The sequence below is a fragment of the Coregonus clupeaformis genome, chromosome 20 (genome assembly GCF_020615455.1).
Source record: "Coregonus clupeaformis isolate EN_2021a chromosome 20, ASM2061545v1, whole genome shotgun sequence".
In the NCBI taxonomy this organism is placed as follows: Eukaryota; Metazoa; Chordata; class Actinopteri; order Salmoniformes; family Salmonidae; genus Coregonus; species Coregonus clupeaformis.
In genome coordinates, this window is record NC_059211.1 from 48,458,786 (window position 1) to 48,483,068 (window position 24,283).

General features: G+C 42.9%; 1 protein-coding gene across 1 annotated transcript in view; it reads left to right on the forward strand.

The window, feature by feature from the left end:
* The window catches only part of LOC121533575 (neurocan core protein), a 200,369-nt gene that overhangs the window by 87,939 nt on the left and 88,147 nt on the right, over window positions 1-24,283 (forward strand). The window contains exon 9 of the mRNA XM_041839642.2: window positions 8,926-10,134. Within this exon, the coding sequence (XP_041695576.2) occupies window positions 8,926-10,134 (1,209 nt within the window). The remainder of the gene's footprint in view (window positions 1-8,925; window positions 10,135-24,283) is intronic.

Sequence of the window (24,283 nt, forward strand, 5' to 3'; positions counted from 1 at the left end):
GGTGGTCAGCCCTTCCATATCTCTTCTGAACTGGTGTACCCCCGTCTTAGGGTGGGGTATCCCTTCCACTGCTCTCACTACATCTCTCTGCTTCGTTTACTAAATCCTGGCATTAGTAAATTCTATCCACACACCACCAAAAACGAATAACATATTTGCATACACATAACTAGAAAGCATGAATTTAATACCATTCTTGCTTAAACAATGCAATTCAACATTTCTCATCACCCAATTTCTATTACTTTTTTCACACAGGAAACCCTGTACAATCTCTATCCTCTATTGCTGACTTTCCATCTAACATTACTTGTCAACATTTCTCAAATCTAATTACCCCCTTGAAGCTTGACCGAAATACAATGTGTTGACGTTATATGCTCAACCCCGTACACGTGACCTTTTTCTCCAACAAGATTTCTCATATCCCTCCTATTATTTTTTGTCCTTGCCCTTGTCTGTTTTTTCCTATGTTTCTGCAGTTTCGGGATTGATGCCCTGTCTTATTACAGTAAGTACAAGGTGCCTTACACTCTCTTGCAAAAGGACCCCCCTTGTTACAGTTAAAGCACTTATTCCCCCCGTTGTAGCCTTCACTCTTTCCTGGGTTTCTACCCTTACCCGCTATCTCGCCTAGTGTGGCTATTAAATACTCTGCTCCCTTCTGTTCTTTTCTTACTCGGTCCTGTCTATTATTCTCCCTTCTTTCTCTAAGTTTTCTGAGTTCCCCCTTCAAAGCCATATTTCTTTCTCCTATTAGGTCCATAATACACATTTCGTTTGTCTCGCATTTCCATGTATTTCTCGTCCCCAGTAAATTCTGGGACCTCTTGTGAGGGTTTGCCCCCCATGGTTGGTACTGTTAAAAATCCCTTAGCCATCTCTTCTATATAACAATTCAATATAACAAGTAATTCAAAACAATTTCACACAACACCTGGAATCACCCCTCCCTGTATAGGTAGTCTTGACTAGTCCCCCAGAATTATCTCATACCGTTACAGAGGAATTTATCCCCTCAAATGTAATCTTGACAATTCCTGACAGTCTCATACAACAGAAATGGGTTCTCCCTCTCCTAGTGATCTTAACCGTCCAAATTTACTCAATTATATTAACCTTCTCTTCACTTCTCTTTCACTGTATTTCTTTATCCCGGATTATTTGTTGAACATTACTGTTCTATAATCTACTACAGGTTCTCTGAATACAGGGTAGTTTATTTTGGTAATGGCCTATTACTGTGAATCGTTACAGACCCACCCTGAGCAATCCCAGACTGCCCCAATTAATGAATAAAGACTACCGACCTTTTCCTTGCAGCCGAGATTCAATGTAGGTTTGGATTCCGTCACCGTCTCTGTCATGAATCAGGGGTCCTCTGGCCTGTTTTAACCCTTAATGCCAAAGGGCAGGTCTTTCTATTTACGAATGTATCATTCGCCCGTCGACGGTTTTCAGAGTTACCTGGAATGACAGAGGCAGGTATTGGAATCCGGCTCGAAAGGACCAAGCTGTTAAGATAATTTATTTACTAACTATTTCAGTGTCTTTGTGGGTCTCCCAAAAGGTTGTAATGCTTTTGGATCAAGAAACGGACAGAGTCCTGGTATGCATAGTCAGGCCTTTATTCATTGAGAATTCTGCCACAAAATGGTCGTACAATATTTTTATACGCACACGTCATACAAAAATCCCACCCCTCTTTAGGCGGGTTGTAGTGTTCCACTTGAAAACTGCTCTCCTGACCATCAGGTCACACACACACACACACATACACACACACACAATATTCTGACTGCCTCATTGTACTTCTAACTAAGCTACACATATTATCACTTTATAGTCTTATGATTCTAACACTTTTCACACAGTTTCGGAGTGTAATAATTAGTCACTACTAAGAAAGTACTAATCATACTTAAAACAAGAACATTTCACAACTATATTTAAGGGTGGAACATTTAGTCATTACTTTTAACCTGTATATATTTTAATTTCTATATCAGATCTGCAGAGAAGAATGGGAGAAACTCCCCAAATACAGGTGTGCCAAGCTTGTAGCGTCATACCCAAGAAGACTCGAGGCTGTAATCGCTTCCAAAGGTGCTTCAACAAAGTACTGAGTAAAGGGTCTGAATACATATATAAAAACCTGTTTTTGCTTTGTCATTATGGGATATTGTGTGTAGATTGATGAGGGGAAAAAACTATTTAATCAATTTTAGAATAAGGCTGTAACGTAAGAAAATGTGGAAAGAATCAAGGGGTCTGAATACTTTCCGAATGTATGTGCGGAAGGGTATAAAACAATTTCTAAAGTGTTGAAAGTTTCCAAGAGCACAGTGGTCTCCATCATTGGGAAATTGAAAAAAATGTGAACTACCCAGACTCTGCCTAGAGCTGGCCGTCCGACCAAACTGAGCAACCGAGCAAGAAGGACCTTGGTCAGGAGGTGACCAAGAACCCAATGAACACTGATAGAACTACAGAGTTCCTTGGCTGAGATGAGAGAACCTGCAAGAAGAACAACAGTCTCTAAAGCACCACCAATCTGGGCTTTTCACTCGCCTTTTTGCAAGCTCCAGGTGTGCTGTCATGTGCCTTTTTCTCAGGAGTGGCTTCCATCAGCAAAAAAGGCATGTGAAAGACAGATCATAAGGCAAAAGATTCTATGGTCTGATAAGACAACTCTCTTTGGCCTCAATGCAAAGCACTATATCTGTCAAAAACCAGGCACAGCTCATCACCCGTCTAACACAATCCCTACCGTGAAGCATGGTGGTGGTAGCATCATGCTATGGGGATGCTTTTCAGCAGCAGGGACTGGGAGACTGGTAAGGATAGAAGAAACAATGAATGGCGCCAAATACAGGCAAATCCTTGATGAGAACCTGCTTCAGAGTGCAAACGATCTTAGACTGGGGCGAATATTTACATTCCAACAGGACAATGATCCCAAGCATACAGCCAAAGCAACGCTGTAATGGCTTCAGAAGAATGTGAAAGTGCTTGAGTAGTACAGCCAAAGCCCAGGCTTGAATCCCATTGAAAATCTGTGGAAAGATTTGAAGATTGCTGTTCACCGCCGCTCCCCATCTAACTTAACAGAGCTTGAGAAAATCTGCAAGGAAGAATGGGAGAAAATCCCCAAATACAGATGTGCGAAGCTGATACAGACATACCCAAGACAACTCAAAGCTGTAATCGCCGCCAAAGGTGCTTCTACAAAGTATTGAATCAGGGGTGTGAATACTTAATGTAAATGAGGTATTTCATTTTCATTAAATGTGCTAACATTTCTAAAAACATGTTTTCACTTTGTCATTATTAGGTATTGTGTGTAGATGGGTGAGAAAAATATATATTTAATCAATTTTGAATTCAGGCTGTAACACAACAAAATATGGAATACGTCAAGGGGTATGAATACTTTCTGAAGGCACTGTAGCTGTCTAATAGGGATGTGCATCTTTACCTTTCAAGACGATTCGATACATACAGTTGAAGTCGGAAGTTTACATACACTTAGATTGGAGTCATTAAAACTCGTTTTTCAACCACTCCACAAATTTCTTGTTAACAAACTATAGTTTTGGCAAATCGGTTAGGACATCTACTTTGAGCATGACACGAGGAATTTTTCCAACAATTGTTTACAGACAGATTATTTCAATTATAATTCACTGTATCACAATTCCAGTAGGTCAGAAGTTTACATACACTAAGTTGACTGTGCATTTAAACAGCTTGGAAAATTCCAGAAAATGATGTCATGGCTTTAGAAGCTTCTGATAGGCTAATTGACATAATTTGAGTCAATTGGAGGTGTACCTGTGGATGTATTTCAAGGCCTACCTTCAAACTCAGTGCCTCTTTGCTTGACATCATGGGGAAATCAAAAGAAATCAGCCAAGACCTCAGAAAGAAAATTGTAGACAAGTCTGGTTCATCCTTGGGAGCAATTTCCAAATGCCTGAAGGTACCACGTTCATCTGTACAAACAATAGTACGCAAGTATAAACACCATGGGACCACGCAGCCGTCATACCGCTCAGGAAGGAGACGCGTTCTGTCTCCTAGAGATGAACTTACTTTTGTGCGAAAAGTGCAAATCAATCCCAGAACAACAGCAACGGACCTTGTGAAGATGCTGGAGGAAACAGGTACAAAAGTATCTATATCCACAGTAAAACGAGTCCTATATCGACATAACCTGAAAGGCCGCTCAGCAAGGAAGAAGCCACTGCTCCAAAACCGCCATAAAAAAGCCAGACTACAGTTTGCAACTGCACATGGGGACAAAGATCGTACTTTTTGGAGAAATGTCCTCTGGTCTGATGAAACAAAAATAGAACTGTTTGGCCATAATGACCATTGTTATGTTTGGAGGAAAAAGGGGAAGGCTTGCAAACTGGCTTAACCACAACAAAGTCAAGGTATTGGAGTGGCCATCACAAAGCGCTGACCTCAATCCTATTGAACATTTGTGGGCAGAACTGAAAAAGCATGTGCGAGCAAGGAGGCCTACAAACCTGATTCAGTTACACCAGCTCTGTCAGGAGGAATGGGCCAAAATTCACCCAACTTATTGTGGGAAGCTTGTGGAAGGCTACCCGAAACATTTGATCCAATTAAACAATTTAAAGGCAATGCTACCAAATACTAATTGAGTGTATGTAAACTTCTGACCCACTGGGAATGTGATGAAAGAAATAAAAGCTGAAATAAATCATTCTCTCTATTATTGGACTCCCGAGTGGCGCAGTGGTCTAAGGCACTGCATCGCAGTGCTAGCTGTGCCACTAGAGATCCTGGTTTGAATCCAGGCTCTGTCGTAGCCGGCCGCGACTGGGAGACCCATGGGGCGGCGCACAATTGGCCCAGCGTCGTTGAGGGTAGGGGAGGGAATGGCCGGCAGGGATGTAGCTCAGTTGGTAGAGCATGGCGTTTGCAACACCAGGGTTGTGGGTTCGATTCCCACGGGGGGCCAGTATGAAAAAATAAAAAATAATGTATGCACTAACTGTAAGTCGCTCTGGATAAGAGCGTCTGCTAAATAAATACAATTATTATTCTGACATTTCACATTCTTAAAATAAAGTGGTGATCCTAACTGACCTAAAACAGGGAATATTTACTAGGATTAAATGTCAGGAATTGTGAAAAACTTAGGTTAAGTGTATTTGGCTAAGGTGTATGTAAACATCCGACTTCAACTGTATCTAGATACATATTTTCTGATACGATACAGGAACAACACGTTTTAGTTAAACTATTTGGTGCGATTCGGTTTGATTAGAAAACTAATTGATTTGGTTCGATGCACTAACATTTGTTGCATAAACACATGAATTTCCATTCTAAATTAAAATCTGCAGATGGAGTTTGAGCTGGGCCTCTCTGAGCTGGATCTGTGTGTGTTTGTGTGTGTGTGTGGTGTATGTGTGTAAATGATGTATGTCTATAGTGTATGTAGGCACCTGAGCTGAGCCATAAGGGAGACTAGGCATCTACCACCCCACTATCAGATTAGGGTGGGCAATGAAGCCTGTTTTTTGTCCCCTCACCTTTGTTCTGAAATCACTATCACCCACTAATTAACTTGTCATTTTTGCAGATTAAGTGTTTTTTCGTTTACAAATTAGCCAATTAATATATAGCACAACTTTGGATTTCACCCCCATGGTTTTGACCATTTGGCTGTTAAACAGAGTTCTCTTCTCCTCTCGCTTTGGCCATGCAGTGCGCCTAGCAAAAGTGATTGCTGTCCTCATTATGAAATTATCAACTTTACCCTGTATATCTGAAAATGACCATATACACTGATTGTTTAAAGCAAAACTACCAAAACTATTGCTGATGCTGAACTTGAACAATCAAAATAAAATATATTGTAAGCCCCTTTTAGCAGATATAGCCAGATGAGAGATGTGTCTCCGGTAGCTTACTTTTATTATGGAAAAACACAAATTTCAACAGCGTATAGATAACAATAACCTAGCAAATTACATAGGTTGTCACTCAACTAATAAAGCCTAATATCACATAAAGCCATTTTAGCATTTGAATGCTGAAGGTGCACATCAGTTGTGCAAGATCAGGAACAGGCAGCCTACCTCGCGTTGGTAAGTGTGCGAAGCTGGGCACAGTGCGCAGTTTGACTAGGCTACTGATATTGGATGGGGTTATTCGGCATGCTAAATGACTTGTAGATCAATGACTGTCAACACAGTTACATGCAGTTCAACACTGAAGGAGAGGACGCATCACTTGTCACAAAAGATTAGATATATTTTTGGAAGGTAGAAAGAATTTAATATGAGCAACAACAACAACTAAAATAACCAGCGATTCATAACGTTTGAATCTATTTTGTGACTGATGCTACGTTTGGATCGGTTTGGGATCCGCAGACTAATGCACCAGGGACAAATGCATATCTGTGAATCTTTACATCCCTACTGTCTAATACAGTAATACCCTGAAGAGACGCACCACTGAAAACCAACCCACACAGTTTGTCTGAATAATTCATTGTGTAGATACAGTATGGTGTAGTATATTAACTAGAAGGAGCATAGTGGTGTGCTTAATCTGAATAAGCAATGGTGTAGAGCAGGGTTGGGGTCAGAAAGTAAACCAAATTCCAATTCCATTTGAATTTTTTTCTCATTGAAAAGCATTGAAGAGAATTGGAATTTCAGTGCACTTGCTGGATTGTCTGGAATTTAAAGTTTTGAGAATGACACAAATACTAATTTTCACAAAATCTGCTGCCTCAGTTTTGATGATGGCAATTTGCATATACTCCAGAATGTCATGAAGAGTGATCAGATTAATTGCAATTAATTGCAAAGTCCCTCTTTGCCATGAAAATGAACTTCATCCCAAAAAAACATTTCCACTGCATTTCAGCCCTGCCACAAAAGGACCAGCTGCCATCATGTCAGTGATTCTCTCGTTAACACAGGTGAGAGTGTTGACGAGGATGCAAAGGCTGGAGATCACTCTGTCATGCTGATTGAGTTAGAATAACAGACTGGAAGCTTTAAAAGGAGGGTGGTGCTTGAAATCATTGTTCTTCCTCTGTTAACCATGGTTACCGGCAAGGAAACACTTGCCGTCATCATTGCTTTGCACAAAAAGGGCTTCACAGGCAAGGATATTGCTGCTAGTAAGATTGCACCTAAATCAACCATTTATCGGATCATCAAGAACTTCAAGGAGAGAGGTTCAATTGTTGTGAAGAAGGCGTCAGGACGCCCAAGAAAGTCCAGCAAGCGCCAGGACCGTCTCCTAAAGTTGATTCAGCTGCGGGATCGGGGCACCACCAGTGCAGAGCTTGCTCAGGAATGGCAGCAGGCAGGTGTGAGTGCATCTGCACACACAGTGAGGCAAAGACTTTTGGAGGATGGCCTGGTGTCAAAAAGGGCAGCAAAGAAGCCACTTCTCCCCAGGAAAAACATCAGGGTCAGACTGATATTCTGCAAAAGGTACAGGGATTGGACTGCTGAGGACTGGGGTAAAGTCATTTTCTCTGATGAATCCCCTTTCCGATTGTTTGGGGCATCCGGAAAACACCTTGTCCGGAGAAGACAAGGTGAGCGCTACCATCAGTCCTGTGTCATGCCAACAGTAAAGCATGTGACCATTCATGTGTGGGGTTGCTTCTCAGCCAAGGGAGTGGGCTCGCTCACAATTTTGCCTAAGAACACAGCCATGAATAAAGAATGGTACCAACACATCCTCCGAGAGCAACTTCTCCCAAACATCCAAGAACAGTTTGGTGACGAACAATGCCTTTTCCAGCATGATGGAGCACCTTGCCATAAGGCAAAAGTGATAACTAAGTGGCTTGGGGAACAAAACATCGACATTTTGGGTCCATGGCCAGGAAACTCCCCAGACCTTAATCCTGGGAACTTGTGGCCAATCCTCAAGAGGCGGGTGGACAAACAAAAACCCACAAATTCTGACAAACTCCAAGCATTGATTATGCAAGAATGGGCTGCCATCAGTCAGGATGTGGCCCAGAAGTTAATTGACAGCATGCCAGGGCGGATTGCAGAGGTCTTGAAAAAGAAGGGTCAACACTGCAAATATTGACTCTTTGCATAAACTTAATGTAATTGTCAATATAAGCCTTTGACACTTATGGAATGCTTGTAATTATACTTCAGTATACCATAGTAACATCTGACAAAAATATCTAAAAACACTGAAGCAGCAAACTTTGTGAAGACCAATGCTTCAATGAAGGACAGTGTTTTAATTGTACTTTTTTTTTTTTTTTTTAACGTTTTTACTGTTTTATATAGGGATTGGTTGAGTGTAGCTTGGTTTGAGGCCTAGGAGAGTGTCAATGGAATGAGAAAAGTGACAGAGTATGAAGTGTAAAATTGCATTGGCCAGTTTCTCTTCATGTGTGTGCTGATCCTGACACACGGTGTGGGTGTGCTACTGCGCTTTGTGCTGGAATACAAACAGCTGCACCATTATTTGAACGACGATGGGAATAAATGAGAATAAATATTTTCACTGATATAGCAGGAATTATAGTACACTGTTGCCGTGACTGAGGGTTTGCCTCCAGCATAACAATGTATAACCATCCTTCCTGGGGAGCTACACAACAACCAATCACCATTTAATGTCTTACACTTGATTTCTGTTTGGATATGGAAAACACTGTAAACAATGCCACACATCTGGGTATAAAGATATAAGAATGGATAAATAATATAAAAAGGATCATATATAATGAAACTATTGATTTGAATTATTTAAATATAATGACTGCTGCTCTGGAGGCAGCGTGGCAGCCGTATGTTATGATTGCTAATTCAGTGTGCATTTAATTAAAATAATACAACCGATTTTCCTCCCACGCTAAGCTAATGAATGTGTGTTGTCCCCCTGCAGGATTCACAGCACTGGGGCCTGGTGGTAGTAGCAAGGCCGTGGAGGCTGTGAATGTATCAGGAGGCCCCCTCCATGGCACCAGGTACGAGCTGGCTTCATCCCCAGGGGCCCCGGCATCAGCCACAGGTAGCCAGCTGAGATGGGCCCTCAAGGCCATGAAGGGCTCCAAGCTGGGGGACCCGGGACAGGGACACGTAGCCTACTTGGGGAAGAGTTCCACCTGGGAGCCAATGGAGGCCAAAGCGGGGCCCCTGGAGGTCATGACCCTGCCTACCAACCTAGAGAACTACTCTGGTGAGGGGAGGGACCAGGATGAGGACCACAGCATCCCCCGAGCCATCCTGGAGAGAGAGGAGGGGGATAAAGAGACAGAGACTGAGGGAAGCGGGAGAGGAGCGAACCACTTACCAAGAGGCTTTGGATCTAACGGTAACACCAACCCAGCCAGTGATGTCAGCAGCAGCACAAAGCCTCCTGTGTCTGGACTGAAACCCACCCAGACCCAGAGCCAGACTGTAGCAGAACACACCACTATCTCCCAGTGGCAGCTGGTGAACCAGCCCACCACCTCACCTGCAGCTGCTGCTGCTTTTTCTGCTGCTGGCTCCAGCCAGGGTCCGGGGGGAACCGCTGAGGAGGCCAGAGGAGAGATTGTCTATGTCCGACGCCCCACTGAGAAACTGCTTCCAGCCACCTCCAGTAAGAAAGATGGCTTCCCCCCTGTGATCAGGAAGCAGAGCCTGAACACAGCCAGAGTGACTGAGAGACAAAGCAGCCCAGATGAGCCCACCACACCTGGGGTGACCTCCAGTCCTGCAGACCCTATGGAGCCCCTGACCACCATCAAAACCTCCACAGCAGACACCAAGAGAACAGATTCCACCAAGGAGCCACCGATCTCCATCGCATGGGTTCCGGTGGAGAGAGAGAAGACAATCAGTACCACACCTCTGACTGGAGATGGACCACAAACGACCACAGCTTCCACTCAACTGACCACTCCAGTGTCCATTCTGAAGAGCAGCGATCGTGAGGCCGAGTCCAGGTTGGCCGTTTCAGAGTCGTTCGTGGTGGGAAAAGGGTGGAAGCCCTTGGGAGGGATGAACCCCAAATCTAAAGAGGACAAAACCCCTGTGATCACAGAGAAGACAGGGAAGACCCCCTTTGGTGTCTTTGTGCCCACCTGGGGCTATGACCTCATCCCTTCAGGTAGGTTTTATTTTGTCTATATTATCCTCAACATTATCAGCCTTTATGTAATCATGCTGTATAATCATATCATCTATTCCTCATCATAATATGCTGCTAATACGTAGGAGGGGAGCTGAGGCCCCATTATCTATTTCATGATGTTGCCCATGCTCTTTGTCTGTCTTTTTCACTGTCTCTCTCACTCTCTTCCCATCTCTCTCTCTTCCTCTTTTTCTCCCTCCAATTCCCTCTTTCTTTCTCTTTCTCTTTCTCTTTCTCTTTCTCTCTCTATCTATCTATCTATCTATCTATCTATCTATCTATCTATCTCTATCTCTATCTCTATCTCTATCTCTATCTCTATCTCTATCTCTATCTCTCTCTCTCTCTCTCTCTCTCTCTCTCTCTCTCTCTCTCTCTCTCTCTCTCTCTCTCTCTCTCTCTCTCTCTCTCTCTCTCTCTCTCTCTCTCTCTCTCTCTCTCTCTCTCTCTCTCTCTCTCTCTCTCTCTCTCTCTCTCTCTCTCTCTCTCTCTCTCTCTCTCTCTCTCTCTCTCTCTCTCTCTCTCTCTCTCTCTCTCTCTCTCTCTCTCTCTCTCATCTATCTATTAATCTAATCTATCTATCTATTAATCTAATCTATCTATACCGGTGTGTATATATATATATATATACACAGTGGGGAGAACAAGTATTTGATACACTGCCGATTTTGCAGGTTTTCCTACTTACAAAGCATGTAGAGGTCTGTAATTTTTATCATAGGTACACTTCAACTGTGAGAGACGGAATCTAAAACAAAAATACAGAAAATCACATTGTATGATTTTTAAGTAATTCATTTGCATTTTATTGCATGACATAAGTATTTGATCACCTACCAACCAGTAAGAATTCCGGCTCTCACAGACCTGTTAGTTTTTCTTTAAAAAGCCGTCCTGTTCTCCACTCATTACCTGTATTAACTGCACCTGTTTGAACTCGTTACCTGTATAAAAGACACCTGTCCACACACTCAATCAAACAGACTCCAACCTCTCCACAATGGCCAAGACCAGAGAGCTGTGTAAGGACATCAGGGATAAAATTGTAGACCTGCACAAGGCTGGGATGGGCTACAGGACAATAGACAAGCAGCTTGGTGAGAAGGCAACAACTGTTGGCGCAATTATTAGAAAATGGAAGAAGTTCAAGATGACGGTCAATCACCCTCCGTCTGGGGCTCCATGCAAGATCTCACCTCGTGGGGCATCAATGATCATGAGGAAGGTGAGGGATCAGCCCAGAACTACACGGCAGGACCTGGTCAATGACCTGAAGAGAGCTGGGACCACAGTCTCAAAGAAAACCATTAGTAACACACTACGCCGTCATGGATTAAAATCCTGCAGCGCACGCAAGGTCCCCCTGCTCAAGCCAGCGAATGTCCAGGCCCGTCTGAAGTTTGCCAATGACCATCTGGATGATCCAGAGGAGGAATGGGAGAAGGTCATGTGGTCTGATGAGACTGAAGAAGAAGGATGAGTACAACCCCAAGAACACCATCCCAACCGTGAAGCATGGAGGTGGAAACATCATTCTTTGGGGATGGTTTTCTGCAAAGGGGACAGGACGACTGCACCGTATTGAGGGGAGGATGGATGGGGCCATGTATCGCGAGATCTTGGCCAACAACCTCCTTCCCTCAGTAAGAGCATTGAAGATGGGTCGTGGCTGGGTTTTCCAGCATGACAACGACCCGAAACACACAGCCAGGGCAACTAAGGAGTGGCTCTGTAAGAAGCATCTCAAGGTCCTGGAGTGGCCTAGCCAGTCTCCAGACCTGAACCCAATAGAAAGTCTTTGGAGGGAGCTGAAAGTCCGTATTGCCCAGCGACAGCCCCAAAACCTGAAGGATCTGGAGAAGGTCTGTATGGAGGAGTGGGCCAAAATCCCTGCTGCAGTGTGTGCAAACCTGGTCAAGACCTACAGGAAACGTATGATCTCTGAAATTGCAAACAAAGGTTTCTGTACCAAATATTAAGTTCTGCTTTTCTGTTGTATCAAATACTTACAGTGGGGGAAAAAAGTATTTAGTCAGCCACCAATTGTGCAAGTTCTCCCACTTAAAAAGATGAGAGAGGCCTGTAATTTTCATCATAGGTACACGTCAACTATGACAGACAAAATGAGACATTTTTTTCCAGAAAATCACATTGTAGGATTTTTAATGAATTTATTTGCAAATTATGGTGGAAAATAAGTATTTGGTCACCTATAAACAAGCAAGATTTCTGGCTCTCACAGACCTGTAACTTCTTCTTTAAGAGGCTCCTCTGTCCTCCACTCGTTACCTGTATTAATGGCACCTGTTTGAACTTGTTATCAGTATAAAAGACACCTGTCCACAACCTCAAACAGTCACACTCCAAACTCCACTATGGCCAAGACCAAAGAGCTGTCAAAGGACACCAGAAACAAAATTGTAGACCTGCACCAGGTTGGGAAGACTGAATCTGCAATAGGTAAGCAGCTTGGTTTGAAGAAATCAACTGTGGGAGCAATTATTAGGAAATGGAAGACATACAAGACCACTGATAATCTCCCTCGATCTGGGGCTCCACGCAAGATCTCACCCCGTGGGGTCAAAATGATCACAAGAACGGTGAGCAAAAATCCCAGAACCACACGGGGGGACCTAGTGAATGACCTGCAGAGAGCTGGGACCAAAGTAACAAAGCCTACCATCAGTAACACACTACGCCGCCAGGGACTCAAATCCTGCAGTTCCAGACATGTCCCCCTGCTTAAGCCAGTACATGTCCAGGCCCGTCTGAAGTTTGCTAGAGTGCATTTGGATGATCCAGAAGAGGATTGGGAGAATGTCATATGATGAAACCAAAATATAACTTTTTGGTAAAAACTCAACTCGTCGTGTTTGGAGGACAAAGAATGCTGAGTTGCATCCAAAGAACACCATACCTACTGTGAAGCATGGGGGTGGAAACATCATGCTTTGGGGATGTTTTTCTGCAAGGGGACCAGGACGACTGATCCGTGTAAAGGAAAGAATGAATGGGGCCATGTATCGTGAGATTTTGAGTGAAAACCTCCTTCCATCAGCAAGGGCATTGAAGATGAAACGTGGCTGGGTCTTTCAGCATGACAATGATCCCAAACACACCGCCCGGGCAACGAAGGAGTGGCTTCGTAATAAGTATTTCAAGGTCCTGGAGTGGCCTAGCCAGTCTCCAGATCTCAACCCCATAGAAAATCTTTGGAGGGAGTTGAAAGTCTGTGTTGCCCAGCGACAGCCCCAAAACATCACTGCTCTAGAGGAGATCTGCATGGAGGAATGGGCCAAAATACCAGCAACAGTGTGTGAAAACCTTGTGAAGACTTACAGAAAACGTTTGACCAGTGTCATTGCTAACAAAGGGTATATAACAAAGTATTGAGAAACTTTTGTTATTGACCAAATACTTATTTTCCACCATAATTTGCAAATAAATTCATAAAAAATCCTACAATTTGATTTCCTGGATTTTTTTTTTTCTCATTTTGTCTGTCATAGTTGACGTGTACCTATGATGAAAATTACAGGCCTCTCTCATCTTTTTAAGTGGGAGAACTTGCACAATTGGTGGCTGACTAAATACTTTTTTCCCCCACTGTATATATACTCCTGTCCATCCCTCTTCCTCTCTGTTGGGCATCAGAGAGTGCAGCTGTAAACAAAGAGGGGCTGTGAACTGGTTCAATGGAAGCAGCCTTAGTGTAGTAATTAGAGGGTCAGGGTTAGTGCAATTAGGCAGGCTGTGAGAGGCTGAGATCTTAGGCCCCGGCAAATCAATGTTGACAGAAGCTAGAAGATGCAAGCTGTAATTGACTCTCCCTCCCCCCGTCTCTCGCCGAGAAAGGCCCTTTGTCCATGTTCAGAAGGATACAGCATGTGTAGACTTGTAAACATTGAGTCACCCTGATGGGAATGGGTTCTAAGCCTCACCCATGCATTTTTTACTCTGCAATGAAGGCAGGAAGGGAAGGTAACATCCTTGGTTGAAGAGTTTTGTCTCGTGGCTTCGTTTGAAATCCATACAGTAGGGCTGACTTCCTGCTTAGAAAGTTCTAGTGAAATATTTAGAACCTATTTCAGTGCAAAGTTCATGTCCGGGAAAGGAACACTGATGTCCTATGTAGAATAAATGACTTTGATTGAATAATGCAGCATAACACATCTGGTAGCTGCATATCTTGGAATGCATGCCTCAAACATCCTTTATCACTCTGTACCACTTAGTTTCCTACATCTAACCACATCCAGCTGGATTAAGTGAGCAGGTAAATAAAAGGGTAGATCAGGGCCCAGGGTGAGTGGAGAGAAGGGGATGAGAGGAGGAGGAGGGGCAGTGTTTGTCCTCTCTTACTGCTGCAGGTGGAAGTTCATAAGCCCCTTTAATCAATGATCAGCTACTGCAGTAACACTGTCCCCCGAGACCCACAACACAGCCCAGATCTGTGCTGGAAAAATAGCCTCGCTCTCTCTGTCTTCCTATCGCTACCTCTCTCTCTCTCTCTCTCTCTCTCTCTCGCTCTTGCTCGCTCTCTTTTTCTCCTTCTCTCTCTCTATCTATCTCATCATGATATCAGTATAGAGTAGTGTTGTAATGTGCTGGTCTTAGCCCCCTCCCCTTTAGCAGAGGGTTGTCTTTAATGGATGCTTCTCTAATGACTGTAAGTCGCTTTGGATAAAAGCGTCTGCTAAATGGCATATTATTATTATTATTATTATTATTTAATGTAAAACATGTAAAGTGTGGTATTCCGTAAGGCAGCTGTCTTGGCCCTTTACTGTTTTCTATTTTTACTAATGATCTACCTATAGCCTTAAAGCATGTGTGCCTATGTACGCTGATGATTCAACCTTATACATGTCAGCAACCACAGCTAGTGAAATCACTGCAACCCTAAACAAAGAGTTGCAGTCAGTTTTAGAATGGATGGCTAGTAATAAACTAGTCCTGAACATAATATAATATAATTTGAGATATTATCTCAAACTAAAAGTATTGTATTTGGTACAAATCATTCCCTAAGATCTAGACCTCAGCTGAATCTGGTAATGAATGATGTGGCTGTTGAGCAAGTTGACGAGACTAAACTTCTTGGTGTCACCTTAGACTGTAAATTGTCATGGTCAAGGCATATTGATTCAATTGTTGTAAAGATAGTGAGAGGTCTGTCTGTGATTAAGACTAAAGAGATGCTCAGCATTTTTAACACCACCGTCGACCAAACAAGTCCTGCTGGCTCTAGTTTGATCTAATCTTGACTATTGCCCGGTGATATGGTCAAGTGCTGCTGCAAAGAAGGACATAGAAAAGCTGCAGCTGGCCCAGAACAGAGCAGCACGTCTTGCCCTTCAATGTACACAGAGGGCTAATGTCAACAGTATGCATGTCAGTCTCTCTTGGCTCAAAGTAGAGGAGAGATTGACTGCATCAATTCTTGTTTTTTTTTTGGAAAAATTAATGTGTTGAAAATTCCAAATTGTCTGTATAATCAACTTGCATATGGCTCTGACAGACATACTTACCCCACCAGACATGCCACCAGGGGTCTCTTCACAGTCCTCAAATCCAGAACAAATTCAAGGCAAGGCACAGTATTATATAGAGACATGATCACATGGAACTCCCTTCTATCTCAAATGACTCAAGCAAACTGCAAAATGTGCTTTAAAAAAAATTAATAAAACATCTCACAGCCTCTGACCTAATTAACTCATAGGCATATGTATATGTACTAATGTATGTATGTATGTATGTGTAACTGTCCGGAGGACCTTTTTTGGTTCTATTGTTCTCATTTTAAATTTGTGTTGTTCAGTCCCTGAGCTGTTCTTGTCTATTGATGTTCTGTATTATGTCATGTTTTATGTTTTGCGTGCTTCAACAACAGCTATTGGGGATCCTACTAAAATACTAACACTAACTATCCATTTATAACATGGTTTTAAGACCAGCTAGGCTCTATTTCAACCAATACTCCACTTCACTACCACTCCCCCATCTCTCTGCCTCACATGCCCTCCAGCTAAACACATACAGATACAGATGGACCCACATACACCAGGCTCCCGATGGGATAAATATGCATAATCACACATGTGTAGTCCAGGAGCCCCAGACACACACATGGACACATACGCGTACGCATATACACACACACGCAAACACACACACATAAACACACACACACAAACACACACACACACACATTGAAATCAGGACAGGTTAATACACTAGAGTATTTAGGCCTAATGTAAACATGCATACATTTAATTGGAATTTCCCTTTAATTCTCTAGAGTCTAACGATGTTGGGGGAATTGCTTTAAGAAGATCATACCATGGATCATTTAGCTATTTCATTTAGAATTTTAGGACCCTTTTTAGGTATAAAAAACTATATCGATATTTGATAAAATATTGAATTTGGCCTTTAGCACCAAATCCCATAGAAACGCATTGAATAACACATTAATAAATGGCAAAAAAGACAGTCAAAAAATAAATCATAAGGAATAAGGTTTTGAAGTGTCTGTCCTATACCATTCGACAGACGTTTTCGTGAGAAGACTGATTTTTGGGATGTCTCATGGTTTGACAAACATCAATGTAGCTCGGCCACCTTCCACCAGAAATATCCTTAAACAGACAGATTTTGATGGGGATGTTACTTACAGTACCAGTCAAAAGTTTGGACACACCTACTCATTCAAGGGTTTTTCTTTATTTTGACAATTTTTTACATTGTAGAATAATAGTGAAGACATCAAAACCATGAAATAACACATATGGAATCATGTAGTAACCAAAAAAGTGTTAAACAAATCAAAATATATTTTATATTTGAGATTTTTCAAGCTGCCTTAATGACAGCTTTGCACACTCTTGGCATTCTCTCAACCAGCTTCATGAGGTAGTCACTTGGAATGCATTTCAATTAACAGGTGTGCCTTGTAAAAAGTTAATTTGTGGAGTTTCTTTCCTTCTTGATGCGTTTGAGCCAATCAGTTGTGTTGTCACAAGGTAGGGGTGGTATACAGAAGATAGCCCTATTTGGTAAAAGACCAAGTCCATATTATGGCAAGAACAGCTCAAATAAGCAAAGAGAAACGACAGTCCATCATTACTTTAAGACATGAAGGTAAGTCAATACGGAACATTTCAAGAACTTTGAACATTTCTTCAAGTGCAGTCGCAAAAACCATCAAGCGCTATGATGAAACTGGCTCTCATGAGGACCGCCACAGGAATGGAAGACCCAGAGTTACCTCTGCTGCATAGGACAAGTTCATTAGAGTTAACAGCCTCAGAAATTGCAGCCCAAATAAATGCTTCACAGAGTTCAAGTCACAGACACATCTCAACATCAACTGTTAAGAGGGGACTGTATGAATCAGGCCTTCATGGTCGAATTGCTGCAAAGAACCCAATACTAAAGGACACCAATAAGAAGAAGAGACCTGCTTGGGCCAAGAAACACGAGCAATGGACATTAGACCGGTGGAAATGTGTCCTTTGGTCTGGAGTCCAAATTGGAGATTTTTGGACGGTGTATTTTCCACTGTAAAGCATGGAAGAGGAGGTGTTATGGTGTGGAGGTGCTTTGCTGGTAACACTGTCTGTGATTTATTTAGAATTCAAGGCACACTTAACCAACATGGCTACCACAGCATTCTGCAGCGATACGCCATCCCATCTGGTTTGGGCTTAGTGGGACTATCATTTGTTTTTTAACAGGACAATGATCCAACACACCTCCAGGCTGTGTAAGGGCTATTTTACCAAGAAGGAATGGAGTGCTGCATCAGATGACTTGGCCTCCACAATCCCCCGACTTCAACCAAATTGAGATGATTTGGGATGAGTCGAACGGCAGAGTGAAAGAAAAGCAGCCAACAAGTGCTCAGCATATGTGGGAACTCCTTCAAGACTGTTGGAAAAGCATTCCAGGTGAAGCTGGTTGAGAGAATGCCAAGAGTGTGAAAAGCTGTCATCAAGGCAAAGGGTGGCTATTTGAAATATATTACTACATGATTCCACATGTTATTTCATCGTTTTGATTTCTTCACTATTATTCTACAATGTAGAAAATAGTAAAAATAAAGAAAAACCCTTGAATGAGTAGGTGTGTCCAAACTTTTGACTGATACTGTCACGATCGTTGAGAGATGGGTCAGACCAAGGTGCAGCGTGGTATGCGAACATGTTTATTAAATCAAATAAACATTAAACAAAACAAGAAACAAGAAACAACGTAACGTGAAGTCCTCAGGCTAAACACATACAAGCCTAACACGGAACAAGATCCCACAATTAAGGTAGGCAAACAGGCTACTTAAGTATGATCCCCAATCAGAGACAACAAGCGACAGCTGTCTCTGATTGGGAATCACACCCGGCCCAACATAGAAATACACTACCTAGATCACAAACATAAAATTTCCAGCATAGATTCTCACGCCCTGACCAAACCAACTAAAGACAACAGGCCTCTCAAGGCCAGGGCGTGACAGGTACTCACCAGTGCATCAATAGACTCTAAGGGGTTAATTACTCTTCCTCATTTGCATAATGTATGATCTAAAGCAAATTTACTCAGTGACATTATGACAGAGTATCTGGAAATGGAGGTGAAACTATATTATTTCATATTCAAGTATACTGCAAATGACTTGTAAAAGTCTTCCGCCATATATCCTCCTCCTTGTTTACGATCTGCTTCATACTTCACAAGGTAACCCTGCACGAAATTTACACAGAGACTCCCAATTTGGCATTCGTGTGCAGAGAGTGATAGAGCAGAAGGAGAAGGAGGCTTACAGTGTGCAGCCTGTCTGTCGGACCCTTAAATTACCATCTCCAATCTTAGACTCTGTCTGAGAGGTGGCAAACAGGAAATAGGATGTCTGTGAATTATGGCCTCCTTGGCTAAAGCTTTGCCAAGGCTCTTAGATGGATCAGACCCACCGCACATTAATAACCAAGAAGCCCTGGATTGGAGTGTTACATTTGGGTTGGAGAAAACAGCTTGCCATACTGTATGGCCCCTGTCTGCGGATTTTGTCTCCAGCCTTTGTACGAGGCCTTGAGACTGTGGTGTCTGTCTGACTCTGTGAGAGGCTGTGCTGTACCCATAGACCTAGAGTATTGATTTTCTCTGTCCTGTTTCTGTCAGGGTGCCTCTTCCAGTTCCTTCCAGTTTATGTACACTGCATGACCAAAAGTATGTGGACACCTGCTCATTCCAAAGTCATGGGCATTAATATGGAGTTGGTCCCCACTTTGCTGCTATAACAGCCTCCACTCTTCTGAGAAGGCTATCCACTAGATGTTGGAACATTGCTGCGGGGACTTGCTTCCATTCAGCCACAAGACCATTAGTGAGGTCGGGCGCTGATGTTGGGCGATTAGGCCTGGCTCGCAGTTGGCGTTCCAATTTATCCCTAAGGTGTTCGATGGGGTTGAGGTCAGGGCTCTGTGCAGGCCAGTCAAGTCCTTCCACACTGATCTCGACAAACCATTTCTGTATGGAACTCGCTTTGTGCACAGGGGCATTGTAATGCTGAAACAGGAAAGGGCCTTCCCCAAACTGCCACAAAGATGGAAGCACAGAACCGTCTAGAATGTAATTGTATGCTGTAGCGTTAAGATTTCCCTCCACTAGAACTAAGGGGCCTAGCCCGAACCATGAAAAACAGCCCCAGACCATTATTCCTCCTCCACCAAACTTTATAGTTGGCACTATGCATTCGGGCAGGTAGCGTTCTCCTGGCATCCGCCAAACCCAGATTCATCCGTCGGACTGCCAGATGCATCCGTCGGACTGCCAGATGGTGAAACTTCATTCATCATTCCAGAGAACACGTTTCCACTGCTCCAGAGTCCAATGGCGGCAAGCTTTACACCACTCCAGCCGACGCTCGGCCATGGAAACCCATTTCATGAAGCTCCCGACGAACAGTTATTGTGCTGACGTTGCTTCCAGAGGCAGTTTGGAACTCGATAGTGAGTGTTGCAACCGAGGAAAGACAATTTTTTTTACGCGGTACGCACGATTTTATACACCTGTCAGTAATGGGTGTGTCTGAAATATCAGAATCCACTAATTTGGAGCAGAGTGTATTTTATTACTCCTCTGCTAATTGTTATGTCTCCTTTCGTAATAATGTTTAGAGAGCCTCCTTGGCCCTTGGTGTTGAGGCACGCCACAATCAATGGCCCATTTTGGCCCCCAAGGCCCTTAGCTAACCTCAGCAAGAATCCCTACACTCATCACCACCATTAACACGACTTCACCACAAAACCTCTACCATTCCCTCGTTTCTCCTCTCCATCTTTCCCTCCAGTCCTCTTTTCTGTTCCATGGCCATTTTCCATCTCAAACGTTCATGCTAGATATAATCCCATCCCCTTCGCCGGGTGCTTATTTAATGAATGGGGATTTGTTAAAGCGGCACCTTGGGGAAACTGTACTCCATGGAGGAGGAAAAGATAAAGAGGGTTACGCTAACTGTGCAGAGCATTGGCCTTTTGTGTTCTGGTAACAAGGGGAAACAAAGGAAGGAACCAAAGTGTTGAGAATGAGCAGACTGGTGAGTGTCTCTTTGGGTTATGTAGACACTGCCGCCTCACTAATACACAATTGTGCTCTTCCCGGTTCAGGATCCCGCTGGGTTTCCTTATGTGGCTTTATATAGAGAAGTCCCAAAGAGAATCATGTCTTATTTTAGGACATCCTATTGAAGGAAAAGTATCCAAATGAGATATTTAATTTATTTTGGATCTGTATGCAGTAAGTGTATTGTAGGAAGACTTCCTCTCCACTGTGTAAGCGCTGAAGCTCCATCCATAGTGTTGATGTATCTGTACTGCTTCTCTGAGAGAAATGGTCCCGTGGTGGAGCAACTTCAAGTGCTACTCACAGAAAGGTTATATAACATTATGATGCAAAGCACTGTGAGGGCAACACCATGTGTACCCTCTGCATTATAGGCACATTTATAACACTTTAGATCACAGGTGACAAACGTATTCCACGGTGGGCTGAGTGTCAGCGGGTTTTCGATCCTCCCTTGTACTTGATGAGTTAAGGTCTAGGGCTTAATTGAAAGGCAAAACTAAAAACCTGCAGACACTAGGCCCTACTTGGAATAAGTTTGACACCCCTGCTTTGGATCCAATGCATGATACATAATAATCACAAACAGATTTTATTATGCATAATAAAAACCCTTACGAAGAGGGTATTCATAGGAAGTGTCACCAATATTGCGTTTGTGAGATTACAGAAGTTTTTTAATTCCATTTTGAAACAAAAACTCTCACTGAAACAGACTGAAAGGGCTGTTACACTATTGCATTTTTTATCAAGAAAAAAACACAATTTTCCTTAACTTCAACAATACACCATTGGCAGAATCTGTGACAACGATATTTTGATGGATGTACAGCCAAGTTCCAATTATAATAGTGAATGACTGAATCCCTGTGCTGTTCTGGAGAGGGGAAATAGTATAATAATCTTCTACAAATATAATGGAGTTTTTTCTTGGAGCCCCCTGAAAGCACATTGTGAGACATTCTTTACAGCACTGTAGTTCAACTAAGAGAACAAGAATAGTGAACGGCTGCTTCCCAGATCCTTGTTTCTCTGTATGCTGCTGCATATGGTGTTTGATCCTTCAGGGTTGTGTTCATTGATTGCTGTGTTCTGTACTGTTGCATTCAGAAGAGTTCATAATCATTAGGGTGCTCAGACTGGGAATATCATAGTGGGCGGTATTCTAGTGGACGACTGTGTCTTCTTCGGGGTCATTAAGTCTTCACCTGGCATGACTTCCCTAGCCTAGCATGGCTACCAGGCACTTCTTCCCTAGCCTAGCATGGCTACCTGACACTACTTCCCTAGCCTAGCACGGCCCCCTGGCATTACTTCCCTAGCCTAGCATGGCTGTGAGTGTTTGAAATTAGTGCTCAGTCATTCCACAGAAGATAATTAATATTATTCGTCCCTGTGGGCTAGATACATTTATGTAAACAAACTGTCTCTATGGAAGATAAAACAGCAGAGTACAAACCACAACCAAGATTAAATCTAATGTCCTCAGTGGTTGTCTGAACATTTGGGCTGTTTAATCTACAAAAATCTTCACTTTATTCCGGTCATTCCGTTTTAGATGGCCGTAAACGACAGTAGCAAAAGACCTCTATCGAGCCATATGTCATCCTATTAAAAAGTGTAATTGCGGTCCTCTGTAGCTCAATTGGTAGAGCATGGCGCTCGTAACGCCAGGGTAGTGGGTTCGATCACCGGGACCATCCATACATAAAAATATATGCACACATGACTGTAAGTCGCTTTGGATAAAAGCGTCTGCTAAATGGCATATTATATTATTATTATTATTATTTGATGTGTTTCATTCAAAACCGTATCAGTCTTTTATTGTTTTGTACAGCACAGGCTCCCCGCGGGTGCGTTGAGTCTTATAAACCTGCAAATCACATCACCTCTGTGTCCCAGGAAGTAGGAAATTAAGCTGCGGGTCTGCAGGCGGAGGGCTGTCAGTCAGTAGAATATAATACCCTCAATAGACGCTTTGTCCTCGTCTGCAGAATGGGATCCCTCTAAACTGCAGCTCTGACCTGGATGGAGCCGGAGCCAGAGGAAGCTAGGATAAAGTATTCAGTCCTATCTGATTATGCATGGGGACTCAGGTTCCACCACTGATGTATCATTTCACCACAGCTTCTATCCCCCAGGAGAACAAAGACCCAGACAGAGTCACAGACAACCTGTTTCCCTATCCGGTCTCCTGTCTCTTCACCCCGCTTCTTATTTCTCTCTGACAGAATGCGATCACATAGCGCTTAGAACCTTGCATTCATGCCAAGATAACGATAGAACCACCACTGTCTTATGCATACAGTATGCCTTACGACATTTGAAGGAGGCTGTCCACGTTCCAATAATGATACAGTATATTAGTTTTGCATTTTGCAGCCAGATTTACCTAGAGATGTGCTGAAATCAAGGTTCACTGGGAAGATGATGAATTCATAGAGTATTTTTTAGTTGCGGGGCAAGAAACGGAACCCAGCTGGTTTTGTGAGTTGTGAGATGCTTCCTCTACTTCAGAAGACGTTCCAGTTAGTTTGGAGGCAGTGAGCTCATTGCAGTCACATCACATCATGCAATTACCAGCTTGGGGAGAGGGAAATCTGGCTGTGGAGGGCATGATGGTGTGCCAGGCATGCCAGGTGGTACCCAGAGAGTTCACCCACAGAATGGGGCGGTAAAAGGGGGAAGAGGCGGGAGATATTGAGGGGCTGGTTCACTTTGCTATACTTTGCTATTAGCAGCCCTCTGTAGCCTCCAGCATGGCAGTGCTCCTATTAGAGAAGCTGTCAGCAGCAGACATGAATAGTGGAACAGAAACAGAACAGCCGGCAACGTCTGCCATCAGAGATCCAACTCTAGCGAGGCCATAACCACAGCTGTACTCTCCTCCTACATAACTGATGGTTTTGTATGAACCGTCATGGTTGGGTAGGTTACTTTCTAAATGTAATCCGTTACAGTTACTAGTTGTCCAAAATTGTAATCAGTAATGTAACTTTAAAATTACCCTAACTCAGTTACTTTTGGATTACTTTCACCTTGGAAAAATAACACAAAAGGATCCATCAAATGCATTTGGTGTGTCATCATAGTGGTCTCTGACTACTGGTCAGACCCCCTCAGTTGGAACAAACTTGCACAATTTTTAAATGCTGAATTGAATGTCATTGAGAAAACAGAAAGGTGTCATAATGTATTCTTTTGCAAATATCCTTTCTGAATTTAAAAGTTAGAGTAATCATCTAGTTTTTCAGAAGTGTCTATAAACCGATTACAATATTTTTGCTGGTAACGTAACTGATTACAGTTAATTTTTTGTAATCAGACTACATGTAATCAGTTACTCCCCAACCCTGTGAACTGTACACAAAAGACTGTATGCTCCTCGAGACGTTGGGTATATGTTGTACAGTATACACTAAAAGGGTACACTGTCTGCTATGATTTCCAATGGCTCTCCTACCTAGTCCTATCTCTGAAAAAAGCTGAAGATGGGGGT